The sequence below is a fragment of the Paecilomyces variotii genome (genome assembly GCF_004022145.1).
Source record: "Paecilomyces variotii strain CBS 101075 chromosome Unknown C8Q69scaffold_2, whole genome shotgun sequence".
NCBI classification, from domain to species: domain Eukaryota; kingdom Fungi; phylum Ascomycota; class Eurotiomycetes; order Eurotiales; family Thermoascaceae; genus Paecilomyces; species Paecilomyces variotii.
In genome coordinates this window covers 2,961,920-2,987,239 of record NW_021167141.1, presented here as the reverse complement: position 1 = coordinate 2,987,239, position 25,320 = coordinate 2,961,920, and the positions used below count along the sequence as shown (strand labels likewise).

Below are 25,320 nucleotides of genomic sequence, written 5' to 3'. Positions count from 1 at the left end.
CCAGTTCCCGCTGGAAGAATTCCTCCAGGCCCCGTTGACTCATTATTTCCCTCCTCGGTTCTTTTTTTCCTTTTTGTCTGTACCTGTCCTCCTCGTCTCTCCCTGCAGCTTCTCCATTGCCTTCCTCGTCGCCTTCGCTGACTGTTGAGACGCAGTTGAGTGTCGGGCGTTGACCGTCCACCCTGTCCATCATGGCCTCCCACCACCCCCAGCCTGAGCAGGCCATCGACGATGCCGAACTCGTCGAGGATCACAGCCATACCGCCGTCGAGGACTCTGTCCACAGGCGTCTGCGCGCCAATTCCACCATCATGCAGTTCCAGAAGATCCTCGTCGCCAACCGTGGTGAAATCCCCATCCGTATCTTCCGTACCGCCCACGAGCTGTCCCTGCAGACCGTCGCCGTCTACTCGTACGAGGACCGCCTGTCCATGCACCGTCAGAAGGCGGACGAGGCCTACGTGATTGGAAAGCGCGGTCAATACACCCCCGTGGGCGCCTATCTGGCCGGAGACGAGATTATCAAGATCGCCCTCCAGCACGGCGTCCAGCTGATCCACCCCGGTTACGGATTCCTCTCCGAGAACGCAGAGTTCGCCCGCAAGGTCGAGCAGGCCGGTATCGTCTTCGTGGGCCCGACCCCGGAAACCATCGAGGCCTTGGGTGACAAGGTGTCCGCCCGTCAGCTGGCCATCAAGTGCGGCGTCCCCGTCGTGCCCGGAACGGAGGGCCCCGTGGAGCGGTACGAAGAGGTCAAGAACTTCACCGATACCTATGGCTTCCCCATCATTATCAAGGCTGCCTTTGGTGGTGGTGGCCGTGGTATGCGCGTTGTTCGCAACCAGGCTGACCTGCGCGATGCCTTTGAGCGTGCCACCTCCGAGGCCAAGAGCGCCTTTGGAAACGGCACCGTCTTCGTCGAGCGCTTCCTCGACAAGCCCAAGCACATCGAGGTCCAGCTGCTGGGTGACAGCCAGGGCAACGTCGTCCACCTGTTCGAGCGTGACTGCTCCGTCCAGCGTCGTCACCAGAAGGTGGTCGAGCTGGCCCCGGCCAAGGACCTGCCCACCGCCGTCCGCGACCAGATCCTGGCGGATGCCGTCAAGCTGGCTCGCTCCGTCAACTACCGCAACGCTGGTACCGCCGAGTTCTTGGTCGACCAGCAGAACCGCTACTACTTCATCGAGATCAACCCCCGTATCCAGGTCGAGCACACCATCACCGAAGAGATCACGGGTATTGATATCGTCGCCGCCCAGATCCAGATTGCTGCCGGTGCCACGCTCCAGCAGCTGGGCTTGACGCAGGAGCGCATCTCTACTCGTGGTTTCGCCATCCAGTGCCGTATCACCACCGAGGATCCGGCCAAGGGCTTCTCCCCTGACACCGGTAAGATCGAGGTCTACCGTTCCGCTGGTGGTAACGGTGTCCGTCTGGACGGTGGAAACGGCTTTGCCGGTGCCGTCATCACTCCTCACTATGACTCCATGCTGGTCAAGTGTACCTGTCTGGGATCCACCTACGAGATTGCGCGCCGCAAGATGCTGCGTGCCCTGGTGGAGTTCCGTATCCGTGGTGTGAAGACTAACATTCCCTTCCTGGCCTCTCTGCTGAGCCACCCAACTTTCATTGAAGGCACCTGCTGGACCACCTTCATCGACGACACCCCTGAGCTGTTTGCCCTGGTCGGCGGCCAGAACCGTGCCCAGAAGCTGCTGGCCTACCTGGGTGACCTGGCTGTCAATGGCAGCAGCATCAAGGGTCAGATCGGTGAGCCGAAATTCAAGGGCGAGATCATCCTCCCCCAGCTGTACGACGATGCCGGCAAACTCATCGACGTGACCCAGCCCTGCACCACTGGCTGGAAGCAGATCATCGACCGCGAGGGTCCTGAGGCCTTCGCCAAGGCAGTGCGCGCCAACAAGGGCTGTCTCATCATGGACACCACCTGGCGTGATGCTCACCAGTCTCTGCTGGCCACCCGTGTGCGTACGGTCGACCTGGTCAACATTGCCAAGGAGACCAGTTACGCGCTGTCCAACGCCTATGCCCTGGAGTGCTGGGGTGGTGCCACCTTCGATGTCGCCATGCGTTTCCTCTACGAGGACCCCTGGGACCGTCTTCGCAAGCTCAGGAAGCTGGTCCCCAACATCCCCTTCCAGATGCTGCTCCGAGGAGCCAACGGCGTTGCCTACTCTTCTCTGCCTGACAATGCCATCTACCACTTCTGCAAGCAGGCAAAGAAGTACGGTGTCGACATCTTCCGTGTCTTCGACGCCCTCAACGATATCGACCAGCTCGAGGTCGGTATCAAGGCCGTGCAGGCCGCTGGCGGTGTGGTCGAGGCCACCATCTGCTACAGCGGAGACATGCTGAACCCCAAGAAGAAGTACAACCTGGACTACTACCTGGAATTGGTCGACAAGGTCGTCAAGCTGGGCACCCACACTCTGGGTATCAAGGATATGGCCGGTGTCCTCAAGCCCAAGGCCGCCACCCTGCTGGTCGGCTCGATCCGCAAGCGTTACCCTGACCTTCCCATCCACGTCCACACCCACGACTCCGCTGGTACCGGTGTGGCCTCCATGGTTGCGTGCGCTCAGGCGGGTGCTGATGCCGTCGACGCGGCCACCGACAGCATGTCTGGTATGACCTCGCAGCCCAGTCTGGGTGCCATCCTCGCGTCGCTCGAGGGCTCCGAGTTCGACCCCAAGCTCAACATCCACCACATCCGTGCCATTGACAGCTACTGGGCCCAGCTTCGTTTGTTGTACTCGCCTTTCGAGGCCGGTCTGACCGGTCCGGACCCTGGTTAGTACCCCTTCTTCTTCTCCTGCCTTCTCTCTGCATTTGTCTTGGCCCCTTGTCTTTAGACTGGAACAACCTCAGGGCTCCCTGGGCTTCTTGGAGTGTATCTATTCGTGTTACTTACTTGCTTGTTTGCTTTCAAACTGATACCGCAATATACGCTAACTTGTTGACAGAGGTCTACGAGCACGAGATTCCTGGTGGTCAACTGACCAACCTCATCTTCCAGGCCAGCCAGCTGGGTCTGGGTCAGCAGTGGGCCGAGACCAAGAAGGCCTACGAGGCCGCTAACGACCTACTGGGCGACATCGTCAAGGTCACTCCCACTTCCAAGGTTGTTGGTGACCTTGCTCAGTTCATGGTCTCCAACAAGCTGACCGCCGACGATGTCATTGCTCGCGCGGCCGAGCTCGACTTCCCCGCCTCCGTTCTGGAGTTCTTGGAGGGTCTCATGGGCCAGCCCTACGGTGGATTCCCTGAGCCTCTGCGCTCCCGAGCCCTGCGTGACCGCCGCAAGCTCGAAAAGCGCCCCGGTCTGTACCTGGAGCCGCTCGACCTGGCCAAGATCAAGGCCGAGATCAAGGAGAAGTTCGGAACTGCCACTGAGTGCGACGTGGCCAGTTACGCCATGTACCCCAAGGTCTTCGAGGACTACCGCAAGTTCGTGCAGAAGTACGGTGATCTGTCCGTCCTGCCCACTCGCTTCTTCCTGTCCCGTCCCGAGATTGGCGAGGAGTTCAACGTCGAGCTGGAGCAGGGTAAGGTGCTTATCCTGAAGCTGCTTGCCATCGGACCGCTCTCCGAGCAGACCGGCCAGCGCGAGGTCTTCTACGAAGTCAACGGTGAGGTCCGCCAGGTCACCGTCGACGACAAGAAGGCCTCCGTCGACAACACTGCTCGTCCCAAGGCCGATGCTACCGACAGCAGCCAGGTCGGAGCGCCGATGAGCGGTGTCGTCGTCGAGGTCCGCGTGCACGAGGGATCCGAGGTCAAGAAGGGTGACCCTGTTGCTGTTCTCAGCGCCATGAAGATGGTAGGTCTTCCACCGATTTCTGATTTGTTTCCGAAGCATACAACAACTAACACGTTTTCTAGGAAATGGTTATCTCCGCACCCCACAGTGGAAAGGTCGCCGGTCTCCAGGTCAAGGAGGGCGACTCTGTTGACAGCCAGGATCTCGTCTGCAAGATCACCAAGGCATGATTTTCGTAGTATATTGCGAGGAGAAAAAGCCTATCACGATTGTGCTCTACTCCATATATGATAGACATACCATGAATATGAATGATGTGTTGACGCTGTCGCCATTTGGAAGAAGTCATTGGTTGGCAGCTGGTCTTTCTCACCTCCCTTGATTGAGGGTGGACGGCGCACTCTGTGTATTCTAAAGCGATGGCAATTATCAACGAATTATATAACTAGTTATTTCTAAGTTACCATGTTTTCAGATTAACCCAAGCACCTGTGCCTGTAACTAACTTAGCTGTAGGTATGCCGAAGCGACTGCTACGTCAATTATAACAGAGGCGATATCTTGTCAGATAAGAACTATAGCTAATCGATTATCTATATGTATTCATTGGTATCCTATCGTTATCTGTGGGTTCATATTTATGTCATATGTAGACAAGAATATATATTGGTATATATCTCGGCGAGAAAGGATACATACGAAACTCCGAATAAGCTGGTTGTCAGTTGACACGTTCAAAGCCTCGAACTGATCGTCAACAATAGAAAGCAAATAGCTAGCTCCGTAAAGACAAGACTATAATATACCTAAGATAATGGAATCCATCCTCAGGCAGCTTTCCGATCGCAACTAGACAGAAAAGGGACAAAGTCTCGGCCCCGATCGGCACCAAAGCTTCGCTGGACGGTTCATGCGGGGAAAACTAACTTACGGATTCAATTGATTGGGATATGGTTACTACTTGTCCTGTGGTTATAACCGACTTGTTTTGTTTTCTTTTTCTTTGTCTCTGTTTTGCTTTGCTGGTCGGTGAGGGATTGGGTTGACACGACATAAGTAACACAACACAACACAGAGGAAGAGGATGGACCTCGATCTCATCTCCGAACCGCACGTCAAAGACCTCGCGAGTCGAGGCTTCGTTCGTGGTCTTACTTATTATTCCCGCCAGCCTTTGACACTGTCATCATCATCATCTGCATCGCAATCTCCTTCCTCACGGACTAAGTCGAATTCCAGCCCAATCCCTCTCTGCCATTACTACGGTGGCGTGCGCTATGCCTTCGCGCCGGCAAAGAGATGGCGGAGAGCGCGACCTCTCCCGTCAGACTTTGTATACGGCACGAGGCACAATCCCGGTGATTGCACGGGTAGAACGAGAGAGTGTCCGCAGCCCGGGAGAGCTCATGCGTTGCGCAAGAAGCTGAAGAGGAAGCTGATGGAGGAAGGGAAGAAGTTGGAGGAGAATGAGGCTGAAAGGGAGGATGTGTTTCAGTGTAATATTTGGTGTCCGTTGGATGACGAGGAGAGGCCGGAGGATGGTATGTTTCTGTCTTCTTTGTCTTTTGGCTAAGTAAGATTTGTTGCTATGCTGTTTGAGGAGCCAGTGCTGATGATCGATCATATTGCAGGATGGCCGGTATTCTTCTTCATTCGTACGCTGTTTTCTGTTCCCTTGATGAGCTTTTACAGAGCTGATGATGTTCCTTTTTCTGTTTTTCCCAGATGGTGGTTTTCTTCAATTTGGAACACCTAATACCTTCTCCGCTGCCGCCCTCTTGGGCGAGACGGACTTCAAGTGTGTTATCGTCATGCCAGCTTACCGCGTAAGCGTCTTTGGTTTCCTCTCGTCCGTCGAACTGGAGCGTGATGCGGAAATGTTCGGCGAACCCTCTGGAAACCAGGGCTTTTGGGATCAACGCATGGCGCTCGAGTGGACGAAAGAGAATATCGGGTGTTTCGGAGGCAATCCTGATAATATCACCATTGCGGGATACTCGGCTGGTGAGTATATTGGGGTTGATATTGAATTGGTTGAGAGGGATCGTGTTGACTCTATGCAGGCTCGTACTCCGTATTCTATCAGCTTGCATACGATCTCTATCAACCGGACGGCAACGCCATCATTAAAAGAGCCATCATGTGGTCAAACGGACCAGCCATGCAACCCAAATCTCGCCTGTTTGCGCAGGATCAGTTTGATGAACTTCTATCTGTCCTCAATATCCCGCTCCTTCTACCCCCAGCTGATAAGATCGCTATTCTCCGCTCCCTACCAATTGACACCATACTCGATGCTCTCGACAGTATCAAACACTACCACGAATTCCGCCCTCACACCGACTCCGATTTCATCCAACCTTCTCTCTTCCAAGATATCGACAACGGCATCTTTGCCGAAAAACTAATCTCCCGCAATATCCGTCTCATGATCGGCGAGTGCCGCGACGAGCATTTCCTCTACGCTACCCACCGGCCTCCACAGAGCGACACTCTCGCCTCACTCGCCCATCGGCTCAAGGCAGACTACTTCCCCCCACCCGCCGTCGATAAGCTGATCCGTCTCTACTATCCTGACGGCAAGCTCCCACCGGACTGCAAGAACTGGCACACCGATGCCTTCGGCCGCATCTACGCCGACATGCAGATCCACCTGATGGAGCGCGGTCTCATCAACGCCCTGGCCCGCACGGGCGCAGGCCATCTGATCTATCGTTACCGTGTGGAATTCCGCCTCAAGTGCGTGGATCGCATCTTCCCACCCGAATGGGGCGCCACGCATGCTGCGGACCAGTGGATCTGGTTCTGGGGAAATGGCATGCGGATGCTCGAGAGGGAAAAACACATCGTGAGGAAAGGCGTCTTTGAGCCGCTTGTCAAGTTCGTCCAGGGACAAGAGGACGATATTGGCTGGGAAGCGGTTCCTGGGAGGGTTCAGGAGGTGAGGAGGTTGAGGGAGGATGGGAAAGTTGATGTTTGGATTGATGAGAGGTGGGATGAAGGAGTGAGGGTTTGGGAGGAGCTGAAGGGCTTTGGTGCCACGATACGTGTCTCGGGGAGGTTGTAGATGTATGTATGTATGTATATCTCGACGGTTTCGATTGATAAAAACACCATATAGAGCATGATATAGCGAGTAAAGCAGGCCCAAAAAAAACCGAAACTCTCCCTCTTTAGAAGTTAGTTACGTACTGCTCAATGCTCTAACGTTATACAACGTGGAGTATCTCATCCAAGGGCCTATATACACTCTTCCAAACCATCCATCAATTCCACCAAGAAAAGCTCTAACCCAATTGACAAAAACCGACCTTCCTCACTCCCCTCTCTTATCACCCCATTTCTCTTTCTCCTTCTCCGACCGCGCATACTGCCCCCCTTTACTCTCACGACTCCCTCTGAAACCCCGCTCCGGATCTCGATTCACGTATCCTAATAGATCTCGCCATTAGCCCTCCATTCATACACAGTACATTCCACTATACTATAATGACTATATGCAAGTAGATTGATATACCTAACTCCTCATCCGTCTCAGACGTAGTAGGATGCGTAAGACCTCCATCTCGCGCGGAGGAAAGGGCATCGGGGTCGTAGCGATCTAGGAAAGAACTATTTGGTGGATAGGGGTCTTTTTTGATGAAGTCGTTGATCGAGGAGGGGTTTGTGGACATGGTTTTTGTTGGTTGGTTATGATTGATTTGGTGAGTTGGATTATTATTTATTGTAAGAAGTTTGGTGAGGGATGGGGGCTCTTGTTTGTGTTTTGTTTCTGCGTGGTAAGGTTAGGAGAGAGAGAGAAAGGGGCTTTTTGTTTACTTTGGTAAGATATTTTTTTTTAATTTAAGGATCTGTTGCCACATGGTAGGTAAGATAAGATATATAATATAAATCATACATCATTTCCCTTGTCCTGAGGCACAGGACGTACTCCATAGACTTACTCTAGTAAGTATCACATAACGAATAACCAACCAACCAACTAACCAGCTAAGCCTCATCTTATTGAGGACCCGGCTAAACGCTCTGGGAACGTCATACCATAGTCCAGCGTGGGTCTTGGTCCGTATGCCAGTGGCATTGCGTGTGGTACGTAGAGTAGAGTAGATGAATGCACATGTACATACTGGCCGCCATTCTGAATCGAGAATGATGAAATGTCCATGTCTCGAGCGGGGGGAAGTAGGGATTTCGATGGTTTGTTATTACCAGTTATCCTACGGGGCGCCCGCGCCAGACCGTAGCAAAGACGCCGAGCGCTCATTACGAAGCAAAATAGGAGCATGTGACTCAATATGTAACTACAGGAATAATAATACCGCCTCTAACACCCCTAGCCAGTTGTTTTAATATACCAAAAAGGAAAGCGGTAAAAGAGCACGTGACATCAGGAAGAATCAGGAAGAAAAGGACCAATGAAAAGGAGGCTTGGCAAAGGAACGTAAAAAGAAGTACCCTAATTTATCGCCTCGCTAGCGCTCGCCGATAATACGGTATGGATTGTTCTTCGGTACTTTCGCTTTTAAGGTCATTCCAATACCGGCTTGATAGCAGGCCTGCCATAGAGAGTGGGCTTATTATTGATCGTGTCGGCTTATGTTCTAGGTGTCGGGAAGGAGAGATCTGGTGAGTGTTTAATCTCGAGTCTTAAAGTACGCTCTTTCTTGAACAGTGATAACTCCTATAACTAGGTAGTGACTTCAACTTCCTGATTCTGGTGGAGAGTTCCACGCGTTAGATGTCCGCCACATCTGAGTCTCGCACCTTGCTGAGAGGAACGGATACAGTCGGAAATGATCAACTGTGTATGGTAATCAGATCCAGCGACAAACTCTTCATCGAGACCGATATTCAATGGCAATACCTGCAAGCGGAAATGCATCGACTCAAGAACCGGCGTCAATCATCGACCGTGATATTCCCAGGCTCCCACTCTCCAATGACCATCAACCGTTTGTTTTGAGATGGCTTTCCAGTGGCGGGATCCGTGGATGAGTGTTACAATGTTGAAAGCACACTTTAGAGGCGCCGCGGAAGTTCATCCGTTGGCGGGACTACTTAACGTACCCCGCATTTCTGGTCTTGAGACGTCAATGACTTCAAACAAACTTATGGTACTCGACTTTTACTGTAACTTACTACCTCTCGCGGGACCGTTCAATCACCAATTTGATCGCAGTTGACTACCGGTATGATACATATATGGTATATCCACGCGCTCACACGCTCCAATCGCCTTTGGTGACGCAGTCGATGCGACTTGATATGATATGACAACAATATCCCATGGGTCAATCGCCAGTCCTGCGCACGCGATCCCTGTCGTCATGTCCGGATTGGAAAAAGCTCAGCAGTCGCATTTGTAATCTCGCTTTCTTTGGAGAGTCGAAGGATGCGAGGCAGAGACGAGCCTTGAGAGACCAGCATTGTCCGGATGGCTCGACCCATGATCGAACCACTGGTTCTCTTGTCTAGACCTTTGCGGGGTACTTTCGTAGCATAGATTGGGATCATATGGTAGACTACCTAGCTGGAAGCATGGCCGTGGCTCTCTCTTGGTCCTATATAACTGTGTCCCGCTGCCTCGTGATTGTAGCTTGAGTTGTTGAATTCGAACCATATGAGCCCTACATCTGGAAAGGTAAGCAGATAACCCTTCTGCTTGAGAGGAGACGTTGTGAATAGCAAAACATGGAACACTGTCCTCTTGTTACTCTCGCTTGTCTTATCTGTGGTTGGGACATCAGATGATAGAATGTATTGTATAATGGAGAGTATATGCTTTCCTGTATATTCAATGTTTTTCATCATCATGCCGATATGATTTGTCTTTAAATATCTATACTCTCCATCTCCATTGTCTCTGATTTGCTATTATGAAGCTGCTTCTGCCATTCCTCCTTCTAGGAAAAAAGAAAAAAAAAGACCATGATGGCTCATTCTAGCGAACACTGAAATGCTGACCAGTATAGAAAATAACAGCAAAACATCCCTCACCCAGCGACATTTTCCAGATACGAACTACTCTGAACGACAGACTCAATCCAAAATAAACTATCATGGCCGACGCAAGCTCAACATCGAACATCACACCCAGTGCACCATCTCCCACCCGTCGCCATTGGAACGGCGCCCCCGGTGATCGCCATGAACATCACAATGTCTGGCTCAGAGGCGGCATCAAAGGCCCTGCCACAACAGCACCCTGGAAACTAGACGCTCCCATCGAAGGAACCGAACAACGACGAGTAAGTCCACTCCTCCTCCTATTTCCCAATTTCCAAAAAAAAAAAAAAAAAAAAAAAAAAAAAAAAAAAGACCAAACTCCCCATAGATCCCCACGCTCACACATATTTATTTCAGACCTCCGACGCTTCTACATCCTCTAACTCCAGCAACCGCCGCAAGAGCAGCACTCCCGGCCTCTTCGCCAACCTGACAACTCAGAAGAGAGACTCTCCAGATGCTGCTTCTGCCGCGAGAAGAGAGAGTTTCAATGAGCAGATAGCGAAAGGCGGAGCCTTTTCGAAGTGGTGGCATGGATATACTAGGGGAGCTTGATTGTGTGATGGACTTAGGAGATTGTCGCAATTTTTTTTTATATGGATTTATTCTTCTTATTATTATTATATTCATATTTTGTATATGAGATCAGGAGTCAAGAGTAGTGGCGAGATAAATTGATACCATTGGAATTCCTGCATGATGAAATTGCAGTGAGTGGTTTTTAGCAGGTTGGAACCATTCAAGTTATGAGTAATACTGTATTTCCATTCGAGTAGGTGTAGTGATCTCTGGCTTGATTACAGCGTAAGACGATCTCAGTAGAATCAATGGTATCTTAAGAATTGATAGATCTAAGCATTTGTCGTTGGATATGATCTTTGTATAGCTAACATGTTCCTGGAGTAAGATATCTCCGGATACTTCAAGTATTAATAACTAACTCATCATTACTGGTAGATAACCGTGCATCAAGAGGCTCTAATACTTTCGATGAAAGCTGTCTGGACTATATCAGAGATCACAGATTGCGTCAGGGGACCTGCACAGGTCCATATATTGAACACTGGCAACCGGAACGGGTGTGCTTTTAAGGTAGAAATGACTGTTTCTTAGCGGCCCTTCAGTTGTGACACTGCTGTGCAGGTAGCTCATCGACAGACGCAAGAGGTTCTGATAATGTCTGCTAAAATGATATTCCCTTTAGAGCCTTGGATGGATATAAAGCTGGTTGGAAACCTCGCTCTTGGTTCCGTATCGACGAAGTAGGTCCCTCGATCGAGATGGCATTCGAGTTCACGAGAGGACATTGATCAGCTCGAGCGAGCTGGGCTGATTCTGGAGATTCTACGATGCCTTTTTCGAGTTGTGCTTACGGCGCAGTTGTGGCGGAACTACGAGCGTGACCGTACACGGACACGGCCTACTTCGAGGAATCGAAGGTAAAAGGAATCAGAAAGGCCTCATCCACCTCCAGTCCGCAGGGAGGACGAAGAGGGGAACTGCATCCACTCGGCCAGTTCAAGGACAGAGTCCTATCCATGGCTAGCTAGAACGCCGCAGTCACCGACCCAAAGGTACGCGACTGCAGCTTTTGCAGTGCTTTTCAACAATGGTTAAGCGGAAACAATCACCCTTTGTGAAAGCCTTCATTGTCTGAAAAGTCTGGATGCGAAATGTGTGTTTCAAAAGAATTTGTTTGTTGGTTGAAATATCTCTAACACGCCTATCCTCATGTCGTGATAGAAACATTCAGAAAGATGCAGACGTCTTTGTTGTCCGCGTCCTTTTTCTGATATTTTTTTCGTGAAACAGCCCAATTCCTTTCCACCCACAAAAGGAATAACAATAAGCACACTCAGCAGGACATTTATCGGACAATACCCTCGAAGCGGTTCTTGAACCACTTGATGGTCTCAGCCTGGTTGATCTTGTGGCTGGTACCGATCTTGGACTTGCAGCGGCGGCGCTTAGCAACACGCTCACCGGGACGGGTCCTATATTTCCGGTCAGTCTGACCATTCCTTTCCTATCCTGATTCTTGCCGTCGTTTTCCCGGGTTCAACTCACATGCAGCAGTAGAAGTCCATTCCGTAGATACCAATACCGGGGTCGTACTTGATACCCAGATCGATGTGCTCGGAGATACCGAAACCGAAGTTGCCAGTCTCGGAGAAGTTGCGCTTCCTCAGCTCATACTCCTTGACCTTGAGACCACGCTCGAGGATCTCCTCAGCCTTGGGGCCACGGACGGTGACGTGGACAGCAATCTTCTCGTTACGACGGATACCGAAGGTACGGACGGTGTAACGGGCCTTGCCTGCAATCGTGGAAAAAAGTATCCGTCAGCCATCGATTTTCCTCGAAATTGATCCCCTCAATATTCAGAATTCGGCGTCCTTACTGTAGACCGGAGTCTGACCGCTCAGCTGCTCGAGCACCTTGGCAGCACGGGTGAGTCTGTCACCAGACTCGCCGACGGAGATGTTCAGCACGAGCTTCTGGATGCGCAGCTCGCGCATGGGGTTCGCGCTCTTGTCCTTTCCTTCCGACTGCAACGACATGATTGTTAGCAAGTGAGATCTTGCGAAGATGCTGGAGATGATTGCAGGGCCATCAAAGGGCGATAAATGGACATACCATGGCGACTGGTTGGGTGTGCACTGGTCGACTGGGTGGATGGTTCGAAGATTCAACAACTTCTTTCAAGTGTGCGAAAGTGGTGTGTGCTGTGGAGTCGGGAAGCGAAAAGCCCTTAGCGCCTTGGCGCGTCGGTTGGCGCTAGCAACAGCCGCCGACCTTGGCGAAGCTCCAACCTCCGCGACGAAGTGCTGGAACCTCTTGGGTTGACTGCACCGCATTGCACCACAGGGAGTCTCGTATTCCTTGTGTCTGACATCTATTCTTTGGATCCCTGGTCTCAAGTCGCATTCGTGCGCACCGGACCGAACCATGGCGGCCGCCAACAAGCAGGGCAAGATGGTAAGTCCTTTCCCTTCCTACGCGATGCAGAGCTTTGTTGACAGCTCCAGCTGACGAACGGTGTCTAGCAAAATCTCGTAGGTCCCTCTTTTGATCTCGTCCAGGATGATACTCGCGTTGCGCGCAACACTTTTCGAGAACTAACGTGGTGCACCAGATCAACTACCGGATGAGGGTGACCTTGACCGATGGCCGACAGATGACCGGACAGATGCTTGCTTTTGATAAGGTCTGTCTTCTTTCTTTCTTCCTTTGTGCCTGGGCAGTTAGTCGCTAACGTCTTTATAGCACATGAACCTTGTTCTTGCAGACACGGAAGAGTTCCGCCGCGTGAAACGGAGATCGAATAAGCCCACACCAGGTCCCCCCAATGCCCCGCTCGTCGAGTCCGAAGAGAAGAGAACTCTGGGGTTGACAATTGTTCGCGGAACGCACGTTGTTTCTTGCTCAGTTGATGGACCTCCCCCTGCAGACCCTTCGGCTCGGTTGGGAACCAGCATCCCCGGTGGTACTGCTGCCGCCGCTGCCACTCTTGCTGCAGGACCTGGAATCAGCAGACCGGCGGGACGAGGCCTGCCTGTTGGACTTGGAGGACCAGCTGCTGGTGTTGGAGGACCCCCACCCCCTGGTGGATTTGGAGGCTTTCCTCCAGGCGGTTTCCCTGGAGCACCACCCCCAGGATTCGCCGGCCGTGGAGGACCACCGGGAGGACCTCGTACGTTACGTGATTTTCTAATGCTAGGCTACGGGCTTTTGCTAACTTGGAGTTCTAGCTGGCTTTGCGCCCCCGCCTGGATTTGCCGCCCCTGGCGCCCCGGGAGGACCTCGTAAGTATACTCGATATCCACATCGTGACGTCCCTATACTGACGGTCAATTCAGCTGCCGGATTCCAACCACCCCCTGGCTTCCAGCCCCCCGGCGGAGGACGCGGCTTCCCTCCAGGATTTGGTGGTCGTTGAGAAGGAATTTTTGTCGGATGTCGCATTATGTATCAAACTTGCAGACCGTGACCGATGGGCGGAACGATTTGACTGGACCATCCCTATTTACAGCCATAAAAAAGGTAGACTTACCGGAGCTACCAGGCCAGGCGTTACGGCGCGTGCGGATGGAGGTTAAGGAGTGCTCAAGCAGCAGAATAACGCCATATTTGCATAGTCAGGACCTCAAAAGTAATACCAGAAAGAAGCGTGCAAAAAGTCTCATGCGTGTGTTAGCTTGTAGAATGGAATCAAGTATAATTCCTGTGGTCTCTTTTCTCTCCATTTCCCAATTAACATATTAGGCATCAAGTGACGCTGCATAAAATCAAATCCTCCATATCTCACATCTAATTCCAATAATTCCAATAATTATGCGCACTGGACAAAATGCGGGAGCGCGGCACACGTGACCTTTTCCCCGGTTAAGTCCGCGGGCCAACCGTATGGGGAAAATCGGTGACCAACTTGGGACGATCGGGAGATCCAAAGAACCGCCAGCCGATTCTCCAGCGCGATCGAACTATTCCCCAGCTTCCAACGTTTCTTCACCACCACCACCACCACTCATTCCTCAATCTCCTCTCCTCTTCGCAACCCCTTCTTCCACCATGGCGGCCGCGATCAAGGCGATCAATGCGAAGATCCGTTCCAACAAAGTCCTCGACTATGTCTGCTCAACACGTACGTGACTAATTCCCAGATTGATATAGTTAACTAGCTATCCCTACCCTCTTTGCTCCCCGCAAACAGGGCGATATCTGATCTACGGCCTTGGATGAGTCGAGTGTTCTTTTTTAATTGCTGCGAAAGAAAGAGATGCGAAAACAAGGACTTGGATTGAACTATATCGCTAATGCTATGCCGTTTGTTCATGAAACAGATTTCTGGGGCCCTGTCTCCAACTTCGGTATCCCCATCGCAGCGGTGATGGACACGCAGAAGGATCCTGAGATGTATGCGCTTTCTCTCTCTCTCTCCCTTCCTTCGATTTTCATTCTGCATGCATACCCGTATCCTGTATATGCGAACGAAAACCAGAAGGAATATGGCACGTAATACAGATGATGTCGTCTGTAACTAACTTCGAATTCTTCTCCCCAGCATCTCCGGAACAATGACAGGTGCCCTGGTCATCTACTCTGCTACTTTCGCCCGCTACGCTCTCGCCGTCACCCCTAAGAACTACCTCCTCTTCGCTTGTCACGCCGTCAACTTCAGCGCGCAGGTCACGCAGGGATACCGGTATTTGAACTACTGGAAGTATGTTATCAGCGCCCCCCTTCCTTTCTTGTGACAGCGTTTGTGGCATGTCGCGTTTTGAGACTTTGCGGAATCGTATCATAATGTGGGTTTTAAAGCGACATGAAGCTGACAAAGTGTGTTCTTCACAGCTGGGGTGGTCGGGAAAAGGCTCTCGCCGCTAAGGGCGCCGAGGCCGGCAAGACTGCTGCGGAAACAGGTGCATAGAGAGCTTCTATAGATGGGGCGGTCTAGTTCCGTTCCGTTTGCTATACTATCTTGTCACTGATCTATTGACGCATATCATTTGCGCTGTTCGTTTTGTTTGTCTTTCATTGAACTTGTAAATAGTAGTACCACATGCATCGAATAAAATGGTCACGGTCTGGGATGTGCGATTTGCGAGTCATCGTATCTGTGTGGATATATCATAGTACTGTGATAGTCTTCAGTCCGCATTTCCTAATAAGTATAGGTCATTATTCAAGTGAGGTCCAAGCAATATATCTGAATAGATCTATCCGATCTTCATGTTCGGTGTATCAATGCAAGAGCGAATCTATCAAACTAGCCAAAGCAAAAACCAACTGCTGAGACCGAACATAAGAGATACAGGAAGGGATCTTCCAACTTCTATATAAGCATACGTACATGATGCTCGTGATATGCTAGAATGTCCATAGCCGAGACGCAAAAGGGAACATATAGCCAGAAAAAACTCTCGATTCCAAGAGCGGAAACTGACCAAGAGGATGCAATGCAGGGCAGTTCAAAATAGCGCATGAAGAGAGTCCAGGAAAAAGATGGCAATCATGAATCGCAGTATCCAGGCGTGTGAGCGACCTCTCCACCAACCCAATTGTAAATCGTCAGGCTAGTGGTGTAGATACAACTGACCACACCAAAACAGGCGAGGGCGATATCGGCGAATTTTTGACGACGAGATCCGGCACAGCCTCTAAGGTGCAGTAGCGGCTACAGAATGGTTAGATATCAGTTCAAGACAAACGCCAATCTCCTGGGAACTTACCGGGTATACATAAACCAAAGGCACACAAGCAAAGCTGCCGACCAGAGAGACGAACTTGTCAAGATCATCTGCTCCACCCCATGCCACCAGCGCGCAGAACATGACCAAAACGAAGCGGAAAAAGTTCTTCTTCCATTTGATGCCGGGGTTGTACTTGCCACTTCGAGTGAAGAGCTCATTCTCCATGATACGGATAGCCGGGAACAGCTGAAGCGGTGTACTGAGCAAGATCGCCAGCGAATAGAGGAATTGTACAGCATTGACAAACTTGTCGTCCTGAGGAAGGTTGAGCAGGATAACGGTCTTGGTTGTCGAGCCATAAGCTGCGTAGCTAAGAGCTCCAGCCGATAGGAATATCACCGTGATGCCTACCATGACTGCGGCAAGAACCGCAGGAAATTTGTGTGGGTGCTTCATCGACTCCTGGATGGGGATGATGAGACCAACTCCCTCATACGTGAAGATGGCAGTACCGATGAAAAGAGTCCATGTCGATGGGTTGAAAGGCTTAATATCAGCGACACCGTGATTGCTGACAATTGTGCTGACATCGTAGTAGTAGAGGTAGATGAGACCAAGCATGATAAAAGCATCTGCAATCAGCGCAGTGAACCCAAGCTTGCTTATATCGCGGATCAAGGACAGAGGTAGGAAGATGATCAATTGCATCAATACCATATACTTGATATCGATAAACGACTTACACTTGCTGACAGCAAGGATGAAAGCCTGCAGATTCTCGGAAGTGAAGACGATGTATGCGGCGACGAAACCTAACTGACTCAACACAATCGATCCAAGGATGATCCTCCTCATGTGCTTGCCATAGAGTACACCTCCAATGTCACCAAAAGAGCCATCGACTTTGAGACGAGTATTCACCAGCAGAATGAAGCAGTAGTAGCTCAGCAGCGAGACAACCAGCAGTACAACACTGCTGAACAGCATGCCTCCGTTCAGGAAGGCTCTGGGGAGGAAGAGCACGCCAGTGCCGACAAAGGATTTTAATAGTAGCAAAGCAGCACCAGTCACTGTGTTGCTGCCCGTACCTCCTCGTTCTTTGTGCTTCCGTTTCTTCTTTCCAGGGGTCTCCGGACGAAGCAGGGCAGAATCCTCCCCTGGCTCTCTTTCTTCATCCCAAGCATCTGATGAGAAGTACTCGCCGGGGCCGAGGACTTCATCATCCTCCTCGAGTTCTTCTCCAGCAAAGTGACCGTAGAGCGTAAGAAATTCCAGGAAACTGCTAGTAAACAGCTGGGGCCGGGCCCGCTGGTCAGGATTGCGGGGAGTCCCAGGTGCTGGACTGCCGACTGTTCGTCGAATGTAATCTCTTCGAAATCCACCAGGCACTCTGATTGAGTTTATGTTCATAGTTTCATCTTCCGGCTGCGGCCGGTCAATAGTGAAACTGCGACTGCGAGCATGTCTACGATATCCAGAAGCTTGGGCTTCTGCGTCCTCCGTCCACCGGTAGACCTGTCTCGTAATATCACCACCTTGAAGTTTAAGACTTGAGAATTCATCATCATCTGCGTTCCTCCCGTCATCCTCAGGGGACCTGGAGCCTCTACTCTCTGAAACCTTCTGCGGTTGTACCAAATGGCGTTTGACGACCTCGGGGTCCTCGTAAGGCGCTGCACTTGAGTATTCCGAACCTGCTCGAGTCTCGAATGATCCATATGCCGTGTTTGGGGCTTTGTCAAGAGTGGAACTTTGATGTGCTATTGCAGGTGATGCTGAACGTCTCCCAGGCGTACCAAACTGAGGTGGTGAACGGCCCAAAGTATTCTGCAACGCAGATGCGAGAGCTGATTGTCCGGGTCCAGGGAGAGACGCTCTGTTCTCCACGGCCGGCAGCTCTGGCTGCTTGCCATTAGGACGTTGACTCGCTACCGGGACTTGCCATCCTTGGGCTGGGCTACTCGACAGGGATGGAACCGGCGATGCCAATCGTGCGATAGAGGCCTGTCGTGTCACAGGATCAGCTGTTGGAGACGCAGAGTGAGGTGAACGAGCTGGAGAACGCCCAGGTGAGCGCGATATCCGCAGCGGTTGGGCCGTCAAAGAGGACGGGCCTTCTCCATTATCTGCCATCGTGTTGATTTGCTTGCTGTGGCTGTGCGAGGGTAGATTCAGGGATTCATAGAGAAGTGAAGGTATTGGATCAACACAGGACGTGACTTGGTCTGAGTGTTCAGCTGGTCCAGCAACACTGGCGGTGGAGTCCGACAGCCAGCTAGCTAGTAGCGTCCTGTTATCGTTATCGAGTGCCAATGAATCAGAAATTCAGTTGATCGATGATCCCAACAGCGAGTTTGTCGTGGAGCGATGTAGCTCCTTCTAACACTTCCAAAATGCCCTGTCTTTCCAGAACCCCAATTATGTTATCGGAGACAATCCGCAGCACGTTGTGATAATCGGGAAGGCAGACTGTTTGCTCTGTTTGCTCGTGCCTGCGCTGTGAGGTCATAACCATAGGCTAGATTTGCAGGAACAACAATAATACCAAATTCTTGGACATTGACAAGGCAATTCTTATCGAGGACCACTTTTAGTTATATACCATTCTGCCCTAGTGCAGGCTCCATAATAATCCCTATCCGCATCTACACTGTCTACTCCGTATTACCTCTAACACTGGGCGAACTTCAAACAAACGAGGGCTCCACTCTCCCAGGGGCCCGACGATCTGAGACCGCTAATCGAACAAAAATCCCCTCTGATATATTTGTTGACCATGCTATACATTTGGGAATAGGAGGTAATCGGATCTAAAGATGACAGCGGGAGGAGCTTCGGGTGCTTCGAGGCCGTCCTTGCGAGGACGGCCAAAGTTTTCCACGCGCACCGCTGCGGAAGACGATTCCAGACTGGCTCCAGACGAATTCCTCGATGCCTCTGCAGCTGACAGTCTCCGTCCATCAAATGGCCAGTCGAGCCAAACGCCCAGTCCATATGAGCCGCTCACATCCAGATCGCAGCCTGAGCCTCGGGAACATAATCAGACAGGGAGGTGGTTTGGGAAGCTATTACCCTCGCGCGATGGAAAGCAGCGTCATGGAAGACAAGATATTTCCGATACACAGCCATTTCATGGGAGCTCGGTGGCGATAGACGTGGACAAGAGGGATACAAACACACACAGACATCACCCAGTTCATATGGACAATTCGAACAAACTTGGGACATTCTCGGGGGTCTTTGTTCCTACCACCCTCAATGTTCTCAGTATTCTTATGTTCCTCCGTTTCGGATTCATTCTGGGACAGAGCGGTGTCATTGGCATGCTGGGTATGTGCTTGCATTCTACTATATCATGTAGTATGCTAACGGATCTCAGGCATGCTAATTGCTTCTTATATGATCAATCTCGTGACCACCATGTCGATTTCCGCCATTGCAACGAACGGGACAGTCCGTGGTGGAGGCGCCTATTATCTGATATCCCGGTCACTGGGGCCCGAATTTGGTGGTTCAATCGGAATAGTCTTTTATCTGGGGTTTGTTTTTAACACCGGTATGAACGCGGTCGGTTTGATCGACTGTTTTGTTGAGAACTTTGGCACAGTGTCTGGTACATGGGCCAACTTCCTCCAAGAAGGGTTCTGGTGGCAGTATCTTTGGGGAACTATTGTGATGGTTCTCTGCACGGCGATCTGTCTCGCTGGCAGCTCTATTTTCTCGAGGGCGAGCAACGGGCTGCTTGTCATACTCCTGGTCTCTACTCTGAGCATCCCGGTTTCTGCACTGGTGATGAAGCCTTTTTATGCCCCGCAGCTGGGAGTCGAGTTCACTGGGTTCCGAATGCGGACATTCCTTGAGAATTTGAAACCGAGACTCACGAAAGGAGCGGCTGGCAGCCAGCTTCGCGGGCGTGAAAACTTTCAGGACCTTTTTGGGATCTTGTTCCCGGCTACTGGAGGGATCTTCGCGTATGTGTATTGTTTACCTCGTGCCAGAAGATACACAAGCTGACATTTAATAGAGGCGCAAGTATGTCCGGAGATCTCAAGAACCCAAGCAAGTCGATCCCTAAGGGCACCCTCTCTGGTCTTGCCCTGACGTTCGTCACTTATACTCTCGTTATTGTCTCCATGGCGGCTTCTATTACCAGACAATCCTTCTACAATAATGTCAATATTATTCAAGTTGTAAGTCTCACGCCACACTGGCACACGGGGGCGTTCACTGAAAGAAAGGCTCTAGACGAATATTTCCAGTGGCATTGTCCTGCTCGGAGAATTTGCGACAAGTTTCTTTTCTTCCTTGATGGGAGTGATCGGTTCAGCGAAGCTTTTACAAGCGATTGCTCGGGACAGATTGCTACCTGGTCTCTCAATCTTTGGCCAGGGGAGTAAGAAAACTGACGAGCCTACGTATGCGATCTTTCTGACCTTGATTGTCACCCAGCTCTCGATGTTGTTGGACATCAATAAAATCGCATCGTTCATAACGATGACTTACCTCATGACTTTTTTGGGGACAAATCTTGCATGTTTCCTGTTAAAGATCAGCTCCGCACCGAATTTCAGGCCCTCTTTCCACTACTTCAACTGGTACACAGCAGCCGCCGGAACCTTACTTAGCGGGATCTGTATGTTCTTCGTGGACGGTCTGTATGCAACTGGTTGTGTTGGCATCCTCGTCATCCTCTTTTTGATGATACACTACACCTCTCCTCCGAAATCGTGGGGTGATGTGAGCCAGAGTTTGATCTATCATCAGGTCCGAAAATACCTGCTGCGTCTGAAACAGGAGCACGTCAAGTTCTGGCGACCGCAGATCCTTTTGTTTGTGAACGACTATGATACCCAGTACAAGATGATTCACTTTTGCAATGCGTTGAAGAAGGGTGCTTTGTTTGTTCTCGGTCACGTTATCGTGACGGACGACTTTGAAAACTCCGTCCTCGAAGCTCGCCGGCAACAAAGTGCATGGACGAAGTTTATTGAGTACTCGAAGGTCAAGGCTTTTATCAACATCTCAGTGTCTCCAAGTGCAGAGTGGGGAGTGAGAAATATCGTCTTGAACTCTGGTCTGGGCGGGATGAGACCGAACATAGTTGTCATCGACCAATATCGCAAGGAGAAGTCCCCTGTTGAGATTGTCACATCCCCCACGGCTTTACGGAGACAGTCTTCCGCCTCTCATAGAACTGGCGACCATTCGCAACAGATAAAACAGGCCAACCCGATCAGTGAACAGAGCTACATGACCATTCTGGAGGATCTTCTGTTCAAGCTTCGCATCAATGTAGCAGTCGCGAAAGGTTTCGAAGAACTCGAGCTGCCGAATGCCACTGGACAGAACACCAAGAAATACATCGATCTTTGGCCAATTCAGATGTCTGCTGAGCTGGCTGCAGACAGAGAAAGCAAGCAGAATGTCCTTACCACCAATTTCGACACCTATACTCTCATCCTTCAATTGGGTTGCATCCTTAACACTGTCCCGTCGTGGAAGAAAAGCTACAAACTGCGTGTCGCAGTCTTTGTCGAGTATGAGACTGATGTGGATGAAGAACGTGGCCGAGTGGAAACACTGCTCGAGAAATTACGGATCGAGGCCGAAGTCCTTGTTTTCTGGCTTGCCAGTGGTGATGTGAAGACGTATCAGGTCATTGTAAATGGCGATACATCACCGAGAATGGCCGAGACTGTGGATAAGGTCGACTCTGCTCTGAAAGACGAGGCCTGGTGGCGGGGACTCCAGAACCTTCGCAAGGGATCTCAGGATCTTCGGTCTCAAAGTAAACTGAACAAGATATCCAAGCTGCTGGGTCAAATGCCCAATACTTCATTTCTGGAAGGACGGCACAAACCGACTCAGCGCTTTGAAGGCATCAGACGGCTGATCGAGTCTTCCAAGAGACGACGTTCGATCTCAAGTTTCGGCGGTCTTGGGGTTAGCATGGGTATGCAGACGCACCGCCTGCTAGACTCATTCGTCGATGCTCATGCGGAGAGTAGCTCGGAAACATCCGACAGCGAAGAGAGCGATTTCGAACCCTATGTGAGCGATCCGGGCGAAGAGAGTGAGGCAGAAGGCAGCGTCTCCCCAGGATCTAAGAAACCAGCTGGACCCCCTACCCCGGGTACCCTGAGGCGTTCAAAGAGTGCGGATGTCACTCTCGGGTCAGGCGAAGCTGGTGGCAGTTCTAAGAACCAAGCCGGTCAACGAACACCGCCAATGATCACGGCTACAAATACGAATGAGCAGCAAACACCTACCAGAAACCCAATTCCGCGTACTGCATCCAGCAACCGATTCACGTCAGCCCCAATTCCAGAAACCAAGGTCAATCCCGATGAAGGCCCCGGTCCTTCCATCATGTTCGCGAGCGGATCCCCACCTCGTCCGGGCCGTGATTTTACGCCCCATGTACATGAATCTATATACGCTCATCCATCGCCTTCTCCTACTCCTACTCCAGCAAGCGCCGGGCCTGCCTCTGGTTTCCCATCTCAAGCCTCTATGGCGCTCTCTTTCAATGACCTGCCCTGCCGGGCACAGCATTTGATCCTCAACGAACTGATGGCCATGCACAGTCACGAAACGGCAGTGATATTCAGTACTCTTCCCTCTCCCATCGAAGGTACGCGACGTGATGAAGCTGCCTGTCAGTCATATCTCAGCGACATGGAAATCCTGTGGCAAGGACTACCGCCCTGTCTGCTGGTACACAGCAATAGCATGACCGTCACGATGAACTTGTAAGGATAGATATGACCGTTTCTTTTGCTTTTCTTGTCTTGTCATTTTACCATACGTTCTGCCTAGCAAATACGCCGCCCCCACAGTTCTGAGAGCATCATTTGGATGTTTTGGAAACAAGAAGAACTGGCTTATTAGCGTTCCTGATGATTTATAGACACGACATGATATCAGTGCTACGTTCTTGGATTAGCGAGTGCTTCCTTCCTATAGATCTACCACTTTTGGATAGCAATGTCTGTATATAGTACTAGTGCTTGCCGAAAAGTAGGTAAATGCATACAACTGTAGCTCTATAAGCTTCTTCACCTCACGCAACTATCCTGACCAAGTAATCTGGCTTGCTTCATCATTCATCCACTTATTATCCACTCATCATCAATCTCGTCATTCACTCTTCGTCCACTCTTCACTCATCCACCTTCATCCATCCACCTTCATCTATCTACCTTCATCCATTGTCGGTGCCTGCCTACATGCAGGCCTCCCTCTTGTTGGGTTTCTCCCACGCCTGCTAGCTCCACCCACAGAGATAAATAGGCTGAGCAAGTTGCTAGAAAAGTTAAGCTCAGCGAGCTTCGCTCCAGATCCATCCATCTTCTTCCGTCCACCTTCATCCATCTATCCACCTTTATGAATCCACCTTCATTTTTGTCGAATCCTGAGCACGGATATTTAAACCACCTAGCTGATATATCTAGGCTTCTCGAATTGCTTGCTTGACTCTAGTTCCAGCGAATGTTTAAGCCCATGTTTATCTCCTAATTATATGTACAAAGAGTCTAGATTCTAATAATCTAGTAGGTCATATCCTATAATCAGAATATCAAAGGATCTGCTCCAAACGGACTATGATAAATTAACCGGACGCACAATTTATGCGCCGACAATTTTTCTGTCATTTCTCCATTTAATTTTGACTTATTTATATCAAGAGCTTGTCTATAACCAGCTCCGCCCCCTCCCCTGCTGCGCCGGCCCTTTCCGCCTCCGAGCTGCCATGCTGCCGCTGCATCTGGCAGTAGGACAAGATTCTCATGGGTGATCCGTGTTGCAAATGCCCTGGAGGAGGTCTGGGCCCTACTAAATGATGCCTGGCTGGGACGACGACTACAAGAGATCGGCTTGGTTCGGACAAGCATACCATAGGTTGACCCAAGGGTCATCCCTCCCTGATGACGACGGATACTCCTGGTTTGCAGGATTCCTATAGAAAGAACACAAACTCTATGGAAAGCTGATGTGCATACCTGAGACCAAAGTTGCTAGTATACTACAAGATGCTCACGACCTTGCCGGTCATTGGAAGAAGCGAGCTACTCTCGCCAGGATTTCGCATTAGGTTTACTGGCCCAACCAGGCGACTGACGTGGAGGATTACATTAGAGGATATGTCGAATGTGCAAAACATGGGCCTAGACAGTCACCTACTGTTTTACACCCGACAAACTCGGTCAAACCCTTTGATCTCGTGGGTATGGACTTCATTGGTCCACTTCAGGAGACCCCGAGGGGGAACCGGTACATCCGGGTCATGGAGCGCGTGTCTAGCCGCAGGGTCTGGTTGGTTTTTTCCTTCGAGGGTGTTCGGTTGTTCTGGTTCTGGGGGGGAGGGAGTCTTTGTATCTGCAAGGTCCCTCAGTAATATGAACTGCAGCTTGTGACCAGACATGGATAGATTGGAAGCCAGAGACGAACAAGTCGTCAACCAGGCGTTGATAGAGTTACTCGATGCGCTCACAATCAATATTCCCGACGTCAAATGCGGATGGTCAATTGCACGGTTTGTATTCAGACACCAATTCAAGCCAACAACTATGGAGGCGAAAACGGTTTACCTCGATGTCATTGGAAAAGGTGCTTGGCCCAAAGGTCACTGGTATCGATCTCTCGACCCTTGAGAGTTACAACCTCATTCTGTCCCAGTGGGCTGCGTTGTGGTTATCGGATCTGAGTATATTCACATATCTCATCAGATTACTGAAGGACCATCCTAAAGTCTTGCCAGTATTCGATATAGATACACTCACAGATCCTGTTCTTAAAGTATGTATGTTTCTATTTACCTACCCAAATTTGATATCGGAACTAATTGTATATGTGCTAGGGAATCAACGGGCTAGGGACAAAAACGAATGGTCTGGAAGAAGACGAGCGGAAAAATCACCAAGCCTTGATATTCCAAACAATGCTTTTAACTACTGATATAGATTATTTACTATCTACGACGTGATAATCAGGAATGTGTCCTGACACAGATCGGACAGCACATTGAAGTGGCGCATATTTACCCCTAGTTCGCATGCGATGAGGAGACGGACGAAGCAGAGGTCGCGTGGCCCAAGTTGAACGTCGATTTCAAACTCGACGGCATTGTCGTGATACTTATATCGCCGTCAAGAGTTTCTGTCTAGGCTCACCGAAATTGCCCAGCAATGCAACGCCGATCGATAACATCGGGCTCTCTACCTATAAAACGAAGACGGAGATCTATTCCGGCAATACAATTACTTTGCGGATTGATGATCCTCATAAGAGACCTTAGCCAGAAAAGAGCTATTGGAAATGCAGTGGTTATTGCATCGC

At 50.6% G+C, this 25,320-nt stretch overlaps 8 protein-coding genes across 8 annotated transcripts; 6 read left to right on the top strand and 2 right to left on the bottom strand.

Annotated features, from left to right (window-relative positions):
- Positions 1-191: 191 nt before the first annotated feature.
- C8Q69DRAFT_442423 (putative pyruvate carboxylase) lies at positions 192-4,011 on the top strand (the record flags this gene model as incomplete). Its single annotated transcript, XM_028628836.1, has 3 exons — positions 192-2,811; positions 2,985-3,841; positions 3,904-4,011. The coding sequence occupies 3 exons, from the start codon at positions 192-194 to the stop codon at positions 4,009-4,011; spliced, it is 3,585 nt and encodes a 1,194-aa protein (XP_028487905.1).
- Positions 4,012-4,616: 605 nt separating this feature from the next.
- On the top strand, positions 4,617-7,313 carry C8Q69DRAFT_164381 (hypothetical protein). Its single transcript, XM_028625709.1, has 4 exons — positions 4,617-5,322; positions 5,413-5,436; positions 5,507-5,785; positions 5,845-7,313. The coding sequence occupies exons 1-4, from the start codon at positions 4,866-4,868 to the stop codon at positions 6,846-6,848; spliced, it is 1,764 nt and encodes a 587-aa protein (XP_028487904.1). The 5' UTR covers positions 4,617-4,865; the 3' UTR covers positions 6,849-7,313.
- A 2,058-nt stretch (positions 7,314-9,371) lies between these two features.
- On the top strand, positions 9,372-10,649 carry C8Q69DRAFT_458241 (hypothetical protein). The gene is made up of 3 exons (XM_028629974.1): positions 9,372-9,422; positions 9,754-10,029; positions 10,145-10,649. Exons 2-3 carry the CDS (start codon positions 9,841-9,843, stop codon positions 10,340-10,342), a joined length of 387 nt encoding a protein of 128 aa, XP_028487903.1. The 5' UTR covers positions 9,372-9,422; positions 9,754-9,840; the 3' UTR covers positions 10,343-10,649.
- A 1,005-nt stretch (positions 10,650-11,654) lies between these two features.
- On the bottom strand, positions 11,655-12,348 carry C8Q69DRAFT_504899 (60S ribosomal protein L11; the record flags this gene model as incomplete). Its single annotated transcript, XM_028632650.1, has 3 exons — positions 11,655-11,781; positions 11,855-12,104; positions 12,189-12,348. The coding sequence occupies 3 exons, from the start codon at positions 12,346-12,348 to the stop codon at positions 11,655-11,657; spliced, it is 537 nt and encodes a 178-aa protein (XP_028487902.1).
- A 257-nt stretch (positions 12,349-12,605) lies between these two features.
- C8Q69DRAFT_458233 (hypothetical protein) lies at positions 12,606-14,055 on the top strand. Its single transcript, XM_028629973.1, has 6 exons — positions 12,606-12,766; positions 12,835-12,843; positions 12,924-12,995; positions 13,055-13,481; positions 13,540-13,593; positions 13,648-14,055. Exons 1-6 carry the CDS (start codon positions 12,737-12,739, stop codon positions 13,725-13,727), a joined length of 672 nt encoding a protein of 223 aa, XP_028487901.1. The 5' UTR covers positions 12,606-12,736; the 3' UTR covers positions 13,728-14,055.
- A 180-nt stretch (positions 14,056-14,235) lies between these two features.
- Positions 14,236-15,583, top strand: C8Q69DRAFT_164173 (hypothetical protein). The gene is made up of 4 exons (XM_028625707.1): positions 14,236-14,432; positions 14,632-14,704; positions 14,853-15,011; positions 15,143-15,583. The coding sequence occupies exons 1-4, from the start codon at positions 14,360-14,362 to the stop codon at positions 15,216-15,218; spliced, it is 381 nt and encodes a 126-aa protein (XP_028487900.1). The 5' UTR covers positions 14,236-14,359; the 3' UTR covers positions 15,219-15,583.
- On the bottom strand, positions 15,447-18,206 carry C8Q69DRAFT_164213 (putative amino acid transporter). The gene is made up of 2 exons (XM_028625708.1): positions 16,021-18,206; positions 15,447-15,965 (listed from the first exon to the last, which is right to left on the bottom strand). The coding sequence occupies exons 1-2, from the start codon at positions 18,112-18,114 to the stop codon at positions 15,801-15,803; spliced, it is 2,259 nt and encodes a 752-aa protein (XP_028487899.1). The 5' UTR covers positions 18,115-18,206; the 3' UTR covers positions 15,447-15,800.
- Positions 18,207-18,526: 320 nt separating this feature from the next.
- Positions 18,527-23,072, top strand: C8Q69DRAFT_458225 (putative cation chloride cotransporter). Its single transcript, XM_028629972.1, has 4 exons — positions 18,527-19,311; positions 19,361-19,952; positions 20,006-20,171; positions 20,227-23,072. The coding sequence occupies exons 1-4, from the start codon at positions 18,798-18,800 to the stop codon at positions 22,735-22,737; spliced, it is 3,783 nt and encodes a 1,260-aa protein (XP_028487898.1). The 5' UTR covers positions 18,527-18,797; the 3' UTR covers positions 22,738-23,072.
- The last annotated feature ends 2,248 nt before the right edge of the window (positions 23,073-25,320 follow it).